At 34.6% G+C, this 11,967-nt stretch overlaps 1 protein-coding gene across 1 annotated transcript; it reads left to right on the top strand.

Moving 5' to 3' along the window:
* Positions 1-263: 263 nt before the first annotated feature.
* On the top strand, positions 264-11,598 carry LOC129272185 (CMP-N-acetylneuraminate-poly-alpha-2,8-sialyltransferase-like). Its single transcript, XM_054909413.2, has 5 exons — positions 264-1,930; positions 2,608-2,720; positions 3,572-3,661; positions 9,262-9,497; positions 10,635-11,598. The coding sequence occupies exons 1-5, from the start codon at positions 1,793-1,795 to the stop codon at positions 10,862-10,864; spliced, it is 807 nt and encodes a 268-aa protein (XP_054765388.2). The 5' UTR covers positions 264-1,792; the 3' UTR covers positions 10,865-11,598.
* The last annotated feature ends 369 nt before the right edge of the window (positions 11,599-11,967 follow it).

Below are 11,967 nucleotides of genomic sequence, written 5' to 3'. Positions count from 1 at the left end.
GTTTTAAAGACGGAAACCAAAATTGATAGATAGATAGATAGATGATAGATAGATAGATTGATGATAGATAGATAGATCATGTAGATAGATAGATGAAAGATAGATAGATAGATGATAGATAGATAGATCATGTAGATAGATAGATGAAAGAAAGATAGATAGATAGATAGAGATAGATAGGATAGGATAGATAGCTAAAGGGTGAGAAAGTGTGAGGGAGATGGCATAGAGAGTGAGGTGAGAGATAGGGGGTAAGAGAGTAAGGAGGAGAGAGACATGGAGAGAGAGAGTGAGAGAGAGAAAGGGGTTGAGAGTGAGATAAGGGGAGTGGATCATTATGAAAACAATGAATAATATGCAATTAACGGGGGGGGGACGTGCTGTGTGTGAGGTTAACTTGATAAATTATACATTTTTTTATAATCCATGATCTATCAAGACATCTGATTAATGTCTACATGTTTAGGCATTGGTCCATTATAAACCACTCACATTGATTTTTCTTTGTAATCCTTATGACAATGCCACGATCCGAAAACTCGGCACATATACCATTTGGTTAAAAATCTTCCTCAGTGTAAAACCTACGAGTAATTTCTCATTGGAAAAAGAAAGCAAAATATTATTTCAATAACGAACGTAGCGATGATGCTTATTCTTTGCACATTTACATTGAATTGTACAAATACTTCGACTACTCGTTACTATAGTTACATGCAATTAGATTATCCTTTATACCGAAAGCGTAAATGTGTTCTGCTAACAGTGTCTCGTGAGATTGGAGTGTGGGGAACAAACACATAATGAAGGACCAAGACATGGTAAAAGGAAAAAGAAAGAAGAAATAAATAAATATATTATTCGGCATAATGACATGAAGCCTAATGCATTGCATTTATTCACCAAGTTATTCGTGTTATATTCCAATAGTATAATGCTCTTATTTTTGCTTCTTTTGATCATGAATTATACAGTGTACTACATTCTTTAAGATTTGCAATGGATTTTTGTAACAGTATTATGATTTCTTGGCACCTGTCATTTTTATGGTTGAAATCTAATTATATTTCTTGCTTTTCAAATACTATTTTGAAATTGGTTTGCATTTCAACGCCCATCGGCATTCCCAGATCATTAAATGTCAGTGATATTATTACAGCCATGATATTCACGAACTTTGGGTGTCTATAAAGTATAAAAGAAACATGACAATTGCATTGTTTGCTTAAAAAATACAATGTTTTCTTAATAACATTGGGTAAAACCAGTCTTGAAATATCACGAATATTGTAAAATGAAAACAAAACAAAAATAAGATAAAAAATAAACCAACATTCCTCTCGACGTCTTCCGAATGTCCAATCTCGACTACATGTCAAAGCAGTTACACCCCCTCAACGTCTAGAGAGAGGCATGTTGGACTGAGCACTCGGTGTGTAAATGCTGTACTTATGTGAAGTGCGTGTGACGTATACATGTATAGGGCAAAGGGTGATACAACGATACAAGTCATGCAAAGAAGCAATAATAATCATACTCATTATGAATATAAAGGTATAAAAAAATAAATTAGCATAATTTTGATAAACGAATCAGGTAGGGGATATTTAGACGTCAAAAATGTAAGGAAAACATTCAGCCTTCAAAATATTGTTATATTATGGTGCGTTTTGGGGAAAAGGTATTTTTATCTCATTTATCTTTGTAATGATACTTCTATAACTATTTGTTGTTCATTAATATATTTCATTTCAGAGAGGAGTTGTTGTACGAACCAAGAAGGCGCCCGAACATGATCGTTGCCACTCAGACGAATACAAACGCCAACAGTGTATTACGATTTTACATCACTTCAAAAACCCAGAGACACGAATTTAACAACGGCACTCATTTTATCATGAACGAGTCGGTGTATAATTCATTTCCACATGTTAGTTAATTTGTATTTTTCAAAAATTATATTTGTAAAAGATATGAAGTATTTAGGTCTGTATTTCAAATCGATTTATTTCTATCTCCAAGATGGGATCTTCTACCCAATTACATTGTCTTTATTTGCCATTGTTTATAAGTTAAACATTTGTACTTTGAGAACTAAATTGACAGAAAGATTGACATCTGACAATGCCTGAATACCATGGGGTGATTAACCTCTACAAGTCATCAAAAAAGAAAAATAAATAAAGAATGGGGGAGAGAAAAAAACGAAAAAGAAAAACAACATGAAAAAGGAGGAGTATTGAAAAGAGATCCCTTGTTTGCACATTACTTTACAATTATAACTCGTTTTTTTAATAGAATAGTCATATTGAGGTCACTTTACCCTCGCAAAATTACGTTTTATCATTGAGTCCTAATAAAACCTTTACCATCATTAATCAATATTCAGTGATGAAGTGTACATTTTTTAGCGCGCGAATACGTCATAAAAAAAACCGTAAACACATGTTGATATTCACGCGAGGTATATCCAGGACTGATAAATATTTTACAAAATATATTGTTGAATTCATTTACAATTTGTCACCTCTCCGTTTTCATGATTTAAAAAAATTATATCTCGATGATAAAATCTTTCTTATTGCTGTATCGTTTCCTCATTCATAGAACTCACCGTTTCGACATAAAAGATTCAAAAAGTGCAGTTTAGTTGGAAACAGCGGATCGTTACTGAACAATTCATGTGGAGAAGAAATAGATGATACAGACTTTGTATTTAGGTGAGTGTTTTTATTTTATTGGTTACTGATATAATCCATTTTAGACTAATAAGATAAATTAGAAAGTAAATAAACATGTACTGATCGATACTGAATATAATCCAAACTTTATACGTATAACAATGTACTGGTCAATATAACCAATGGGTTGGTGATTATTATTTTACCAAACCAAAAGAAATGGTAAAGATTTACAACCAATGTTTTCAAATTCAATTTTAAATTGGTTTTAATCAACAATACTCATCAAAAGGTCCGAAGACTAACAAGGTGAGTTTACAATAAAAACATAACAGAGAAAATAAAAAGGTAAAAATAGAAAGATATGTAAATGTCATTACTATTTAATTAATTTTAGTTAAAATGTACCAACAATTTTATTGTTTTGATTACTCGGTCGACAATATTACATAACAACACACTGATTTACGAAGCAAAGACAGTTACAGCTTAATACCAGTATCATGAATCATGACCAGTCTTGTTTTCTTGATCATGTTAATGACGAATGATTTACTAGAAGGGAGTGAATAAGATTCATCAGATTGAGTGAGACATTCGCTTGTTTTTAGTGAATTTCACCATTTTTTAAAAATTAAAGTTTGTGTAAAATGTTCCTTCTGGTAAATGTTAACTCTAAATTCTTTCCAGATTTACTGATTGATGACATCATTACCAAGGGAAGTCAAAATATTAAACCAGCTATTATTTTCATACTTTGGAAGTAGACATAAAATAATGCAAATCTACTTTCTCCCCTCCCCTTTCACTTTTTATTCCCGTTTTCTTTCTTTCCCCTTTTTCTTGCCCCCCCCCCCCATCCTACCATCTTTCTTCTTGTGGTTAATCAGGTGTAATGCGGCTCCGTTACAGAATCACAACGAAGATGCCGGCTTTAAGAGCAACTTCACAACATTTAATCCTAGTATTTTCTTTAAAAGGTAAAGTATTTTACATTACTGATAAAAAAGCTTCACCAAAAGCAGTCCATAATTCTCGATTATTATAAAAGTCATGAAGGCATTGGGTATTGGCTTTGCAAACCCCTACCCCGGGCCCCTACCTCCCTCACCCCACATAATACAAGGAAATCTTAGTTTAATGGATTGCTTTGTATCCACAGGTCTACTAACAGATGGCTTAATTAAATAATGTTTAAGTTTCAACTCGCCTTACAATTATCTGGGGCGAGCTTTAATTCGTCCACTCCTATCGGCGCCTATGGACTTTCTAAAGCCAATTGATCAGTCACACACAGTATGCTGCCTGCGGTCTTTACCTCCGCGTCTATTGATCAAAGATGGAATGACAATTGAGTGTGTGTGAGGGTGTGTGTGTGTGTATTTGAGTTTTGTCAGACGTATATCAATTAGATATGATTATTTACGTCTGGGACCGACCTTTAACGTCACCATCCGAAAAACGAGACCGGGGCTCGAACCTCGAACTTCTGCATCAAATTGTAACTTCCCTACATAGCTTGAAATACAGGCGCACGCCACAACGCCCAGGTTGATATCCAGAGTCTCTATTATATACTGGAATAATCATTTTATCCACAGTGAATAAAAGGTGAATTCGATCATAGTAATAAGGTGTTATGTCATGTGGTTACCCAGTATGGTTAAGGCCTAGAGCAAAAGACAAAACCAGAATTAAACCTAGTTTCCCAAGGAAAAAAAAAGAAGTCTACAATCGGGTAGTCATTCCTTTTGTCAATAGCTATTATCCTCTCGTTTGATACGAGCGTTCCAAGACAAGGATATTACCGTTGCTTTCGAAAGCCCGAACACTTTTAGAAGCAGGTTAGTCAATCCAAAAGACCAATTTCCAAAAGGAGACAGGTCTATTGTCTACAAGATCACCTGCACAGATTGTGACAATTGTCATGTTGGAGAAACAGGTAGATTTCTGATTGAAAGAGCCCTCAGATTGAACATCCATCCATTCAGCTGCAGTAGAGCACACCCTCAATACATGTCACATTATTGGATGGGATGATGCCCAAGTTATTGACCTTGACACTCTGAAAAAGCAAGGTGAACGGAATCAGTGTGGATTAAAATGATTAATCCAGTACTGAATCCATCTTTGGTCCAGTGATTTGATGTACATACCGCAGTCAGCATATATGTTGTGGAGCGTTGTGGCCCATGTGGATTAGTCTTCTGACTTTATAACAGAGGGTTGTGGGTTCGAATCCCAGCCATGTCATAATTCCCTTCAGCAAGAAATTCATCCACAACCCAGGTGAGATGAATGAGTACCTGGTAGGATATTATTCCTTGAAATGTCACCGCGCTGTAAAAGGCTACGGAGCTAAAGTCAGGGAAATTATATCAATTGCAAGTACTTTGGAAGCGCATAGGGACGTTATGACAAAATGTGATATGCGCTATACAAGAACTGCTTTATTATTATTATAATCAATATTATTTTTATTATTTTCATTACTATATTATTATTATTACTATTATTACTATTATTATATTATTATTATATAATTATCATTATTATTATCATCATTATTATCATTATCATATTATTATTATTATCATTATTATTATTATAATAATTATTATTATCATTATTATTATTATTATTATTATTATTATACTGTGTGACTGATCAATTGGCTTGAGAAAGTCCCTATGCGATAGGAGTGGACGAAAGTCCGCCCCAGACAATTTTAAGGTCGGCTGAAGCTTAAACTTTACTTAAGTTATCATCCCAAAGTGATGAAAGTTTTCTGTATCAGAACGGTGTAATTGTCATCATAGCTGCACTCATTTGTTCTGGCAGAACATTCCATTCTAAGATTATAGGTAAACCTAATTGGTCTACTAGCAGATTGTCTAATTTTAGACCGTATATAAGCACCATCTAGCTAGCTGAATCAACTTTGTCTACTTTCAATTAGGTTAAATTGCCATCTGGTCCAACCATTTATTTTGTTTATATTTGACATTATGAAATATTTCCATTTTATCCCCCAATTTAGTTGTTTAATGCATTATGATATCATTTTGAAAAGTGCGATACTGTATTTGTTTTTTTTGTATTATGATTCAATTACAAATCTACCAAAAAATGAATCATTTGATGCGTCATGAACAAGAATAGAAAGAACAACCGAACAGCTGTCACTCACACACAACCCCATGGCATACCACCCGTGATGCTGTGTATAAAACTTTTTTAAAAATTTAATTAAATGCAAGTTGAAAATGGTACATAAAAACAATATCCTATTTGATACGTCTGTTTCACTTTATCATGTTTATCTGTTTATATACATATATATATATATATATATAAGTGCGTATCAAAAAAGTTTACTCTTGGAAAAAATCCTGTAAAATTATACATTTGTAATATCCTGAAGATTTTTCCCCATTTTAACATTGTTACAGCAAATGACGATATAACTGTCGAAAAATATTTCCGCTTGAGTGAGCACCACTTACTTTTGAAAAGTTAGTGAAAATGATTTGCGCAGAACTTTAAAATAGTTATGCGAATAAAAGTAGACCTTAATCACGAAGAACACGTTGAATTAGCTAATAAAATTGATTTGAAGATATCTTTTACCCTTTTATCTTGTTTCCTTACCCAAAACATTGCGCCCCACCCCACTCCCCCACACACCGAGGCCATCGTGACGATATTTGCTTTACACTGAGCTGTGATTTACATGAAATGGCTTAGGCTTGACTTTCATTTTGTTAATCATTGTCAAGCTTGGAAAAGGTGTAGAGAAACAAGTATTAAATAAAAAATGAAATGTAAACCCACCTTAAATTATAAAAACTTAGTGAAAAAATGCTGGAGATGTCTGATATAATCCTTTGTTCAGATTTAGTTATGTCCTCAGATCCAGCTGGCACAAAAGGGTAAAGGTTGTGCTTACTAAGTGTTGAAATTTCAATTTGGGTGGCAAAATTGTTACAAAATGCTTGAATGTATCTGTTTTTATCTCAATTGACTAAAAGTGCAAGAGAAATGTATGAGAACTGTTTCGCAGGTTAAATTTGATTTCGCCCTTTCCCCTTGACACAGCTAACTAGCATTTCTGCGCAAACAGATTTCTGCGAGCTTTAAAAAAATGGACAGTGCTCACTCAAGTGTAACATTCTGTTAAAACTTTTACTTTTATTGGATAGATGAGACCCAAACCTAAGATTATATGTGAAAAAATTACCCACATGTATATTTTTCAATTCCCAGCGCTTTTTCAAAGTGTAAACTTTTTTTTATACGCACTGTATACATGGTATACATGTATATATATATATAAATATTTAATCTTATGACATACATATTCATATGACTTCCACTAAGTGCTAGCATTATAATGAACACCTCAGCGTTTTTTTTTACATTAATGATTTAAAACAAAAGTGTGCACCTATAGTTACCAAGAATACGTAGAGCATATTCATCTATTTTAATGTAGGATAAAAGAGCACTGTTTATTAAAGGATTTGCTTACGGGCATAAGTGCCGGATCGAACCCCGAACCTTCATTTTTCATGCTTGTCTAGTCAGGTGTCTTAGACCACTCGGCCACGGCACCTCTTTTTTTTATTGAGAACTTCAATTCATATACAAAATAAAGTACAAATAACAAATAGAAGTTGATGTCTTTAAAAATTGATGAATACCTTGACAACTCATAAATTTAACACTATTTTTTTCCTTAAGTGCTACAATAAAACACAATATCACACATCTTTCAATACATAGTTATAAATAACAATGATGATAATAATGTTTTCATGGTTTTTCCCCCAATTCAATTGTTATCTATTGATTATTTTTTTATCAGCGCTTGATCCTAACACTTATTATTTTCTTAGTGTGAATGAGGTGCATACTTTATCTTTGGTTTCTTTAATTAAAATAAATCCTGTTTTTAACCCATAAGGTGTCGTAAATGGTATACATTTGTTTCGTCTCTTGTCCATTCTATGTCGTAGTACAACCCTAGTTCGTCTACAATCATTTCGTCTACTGAACAGTTTGGTCTAATTGCAATTCAGCTGATTTACCATTTTGTTTTATTTCAGGTTACGTTTTTCACTATTTAGGCTGTTCAATATCCGCCTGGTCTAATATCAAACCAATTTTTAGTTGACAAATTAATTAATAATAATTCGAAGAAATAGAAATAATACAAGACTTATATATCGACCCCACCCCGAAAATTACAAGTGTGGCATTTGCCTGATTCTTTTCTAAAGTTCAACAGCTTTTGTCCGAAAATATCGACTGGTAATTTAATATCTTTGGCTGTAGATAAAAGTATTGTCTGCTTTATTATCCGCGTTCAAATGTCAACTTCAGTTTATGATATTAAGTTGGGTTGTCACGTTACAGATAGTAGTTTGATGATTCAGAGGTCATTTCCAGAGGTCAAAACAATACCTAAATGCGTTTATGGAAATATAATTTTAATGACATGTTGATAGGTCAGACCTGTTTTCACATTTCTCTGGAGTGATTTTTTGTGAACAAAATTACACAGTTAGAACGGTGTTTGAAAGTGTATACAAAAGTCATAATACATACATGCATAAACCTTACCAGTAGCGTACGCAGGGGGTGGTTACAGGGGTTCACCCCCCCCCCCATTTTTTTAAAGACTTTTTTTGCTTGTCAATTTTTTTTTTTTTTTTTTTTTTTTGGGGGGGGTAGGAAACGACCTAAAACTGGTGGAGAAGACCCCTTTTTTTTAAACATTGCTCTTCAAGATTTCAGCACTTGTTGAACTGCTGTATAAGGTTCATATAGAATGTATCGTTAACAGCTTTGTATACAGTTTAAAACAGTGTTTTAAATGCGTAATGCTTCATTGATATATGTTCCTTTCTTGCTGTCCCTCTCATATTCAATCCAATGTTTATTTCTATTTTTTTTTTCTATTTTGTGAATATGATACTTTGTATATGTATGTTTTTTGTATGGATTTTTATGAGCAAATAAATTGAAATTGAATACCAATATGCCCTCATACCTCCGCTCCCCTTTGGCGTGTTTGAATAGTGAGCTGTACCAGGATTATTGTGTATGGGGTTGACAAGGTTTATATTTTTTTACAACTGTTCTATTTTTGGAAGAAAAAATGGGCCTATTTTTAACACATCCCCTACGATATCGTGGATCTGTCATTGTATTACTAGGATCACAATTTTCTACAGACGTAGTACAAAATAAATAACTTTAAAGACATGTTCATATTCATATTGATACAGGTGAGGATAGCAATACCAATGATGACGATAAAGATGGTGATAATAATGATGGTGGTGATGATGGTGCTGATGGTGGTGGTGATGATGATGGTGGTGCCGTGGTGGTGCTTTTGATGATGATGATGATGATGATGATGATGATGATGAATATTATAAAGATAATAAGCATATTTGCAATGAAATAATAATCCTGATGGAAATCATAGCAATGATGCTAGTACAGAGAATAATTATCATCGATTTTCCTCTCCATTAATATGATAATCACCATATCTTCCTCATCACAGATTTGGTGGCCTTGCCAATGAAAGCAACCTCTCGGAATTTCTTCATCAAATGAAAGAATATTCCGGGTATCTATGGTTTCCATGTTTAAGCAGCCATAGGTACACGGATATATGTCTTAACGCTTCTTTCTTCTACAACAATTCTGAAAATCAGTTTGTGGTCGGTCACCCGGAACACTTTAAAGCAATCTGGCAATTCTGGAAAGACCGTAATGTCACTAAGATTATATCAACAGGTAGGTATTCTCTCTTATCCATCATGTTTATGCCTCCCCTCTCCCTCTCTCTCCCTCTCTCTCTCTCTCTCTCCTTTTCCTTCTCTATCCCTCTCAATCCTCTCTTTTCATTTAGCTCATCAACCACGGAGGGGGGGGGGGGGGTGGTTTTACAGCCGGCCCCGTGTCCCCCTTTTGAGAGGCACAATTAAAACTTGTAATGTAAAAATGCCATTAAATCAGAAGTGTGCCTTCCCCTGAAAAGGGCAATAAATAAGCCTATTCATTCAGGTTTTTGTTCGTGCCTGGATCTCCCTTGTCTACCAATGAGGGCGGAAATCCGATTGATTCCTGTAATCTGGAATTACGAACTCCGGGCCGCCTGCCTGGCTCTACTGTCACGACTGTAGTTGGTATATGGTATAGGTCCATAATTACCGGGTGTAATTACAAGGAGCCACTACAACGTGGCACGCAGTACACATTTTGATCTCAACGATGGACACAACTGATTTAGATTGAGTTTTATCCATTGCCTCTTGAGTATATAAATTAACTATGGAGAGAAATTCACTTGAGTTTTAAAGAATATTTTCAGTTTTCCTTATTTAAAAGAAAGACATAGGTTCGAACCCTGGTCACGTCTTTCGGATGGTGACGTTAAAGGTCGGTCCCAGACGTAAATAATCATATCTGATTGACGCACGTCTGACAAAACTCAAATACACACCCACACACCCTCACCCACACACAAATGTGTTCTCATTTGAAAGAGAGACAAAGAAAGGGATATATAAAAGATGACAAGCTGTCTAGTATATTATTACATTGTATTTAATTGTATACTTCTCTTTGTCGTTTATAGATCGTTATTTTTTCCTAATAATTATTGCTTATGTTATGTTTTGAATTTTGTAAATAAAATATTCGAAAAAGAGGGGGTCCTCTTGATCTGCGATTGCATGAAAAATGAGTTTAACATATATATGTGGAACCTGTATCAGGTTTGACAAAATGCCCATAAGCCGTATTTCGAGAGCAATACATGGGTCCTTTATCACGGAGTCGAATTGCTCCGTTTTATAGTAATTTTATGGTGTTGATGATTATGGTAATCATGGCTGAATATTTTTTTCTTGCTTATTTTCTCTTATTCAGGTTTTTATGTAACAAACTTTGCCTTAACGGTATGTGACGAGCTTCATCTGTACGGCTTCTGGCCATTTCCAAACGAGTTCCGCTCTGAGGCCATGAGAAACGTTCCCTATCATTACTTCGATGAAGAGCATTTTAGTACCTCCCACGCCATGGGCGATGAATTCATGAACCTACTGCAACTCCACGAGCTCGGGATCCTAAGACTTCACACAAATAGCTGTGTGAGGTGATCGATATTCATACTCACCAGGCCAGGGGCACCAGGCCACTCAACCCACTCTCGCCTGTTTTCACTTACTTCTATCATGTCTATTGCTATCTTCAAGACCCCTTTTCCAAACACAATTATATAAAAGGCAAATAAATAAAGATTGATCTTACCATGGATCCTACTATAGCATCCATGATCTTACAAAGGTTTGAGTGTTTAGAGATGAAATCAACAATTGCAACAGCCTAAAATATTTGCAAGGCGGGGGGGGGGGCACGCCACCACACTAGGAATGAGGTTAATTGGTAAACCTTTTATGGGTTAATGTATACAATAAGGCGTAATTTAACATAATGTCGATCAAATAATGAGAAGGGTATATTTCTTGTTCTTTAAAAAAAATTCCCGAAAGGAATTAAATTTCTTAAATTTATTGACTCGCGTTATGGCATTCGATTTTCCACACTTTGGTCTAGTTTTCATGTGATTCCTCGATAGGTCTACATATTTTTTATATTATATAAAGTTTATACCTGTAACACAGGAAATACAATATTAATCCTGTAAAGGCTATAGACCTACAAAATTTACATATTCTATACAGTTTATACCTAAATATTCAAATAATTGTAGTCGAGTATCCCCCCTCCCCTTCCGATGAACATGCCATGCATGTTCATAGGGGGGGAGGTAAATGACAGTTAAGAGAAAGAGAACGAGGAAAAAACCACTGAAGAAAAACTTGAAAAGTAGAAGAAAAAAGGAGAAGAAGAAGACGAAGAAGAAGAAGTAGTCATAATACCTTGGTCACATTTGCTATACGGCGGCCGTACGGCGAGTCGAGAACAGCCGTTTTATTAATTTTAATTCAAACCACCTATATGTAGTTGGACAAAAAAAATGTTAAAACGGCTGTTTTCGACTCGCCGTACGGCGGCCGTAGAGCAAATGTGACCAAGGTATTACTTTGGCGGTAATCAAAATTTACATTACAGTAAAAAATGCCTCCTGATTATCCAAGCGTGAAGACATAACACAAATATGGCATTCAATTATTTGGAAGAACATATTTTTCAGGCCAAATATAATAGTTATGTGTTCATGGCATATTTTTTTCTTATA

The sequence above is a fragment of the Lytechinus pictus genome, chromosome 11 (assembly GCF_037042905.1).
Source record: "Lytechinus pictus isolate F3 Inbred chromosome 11, Lp3.0, whole genome shotgun sequence".
NCBI classification, from domain to species: domain Eukaryota; kingdom Metazoa; phylum Echinodermata; class Echinoidea; order Temnopleuroida; family Toxopneustidae; genus Lytechinus; species Lytechinus pictus.
This window is presented reverse-complemented; position numbering and strand designations above follow the sequence as displayed.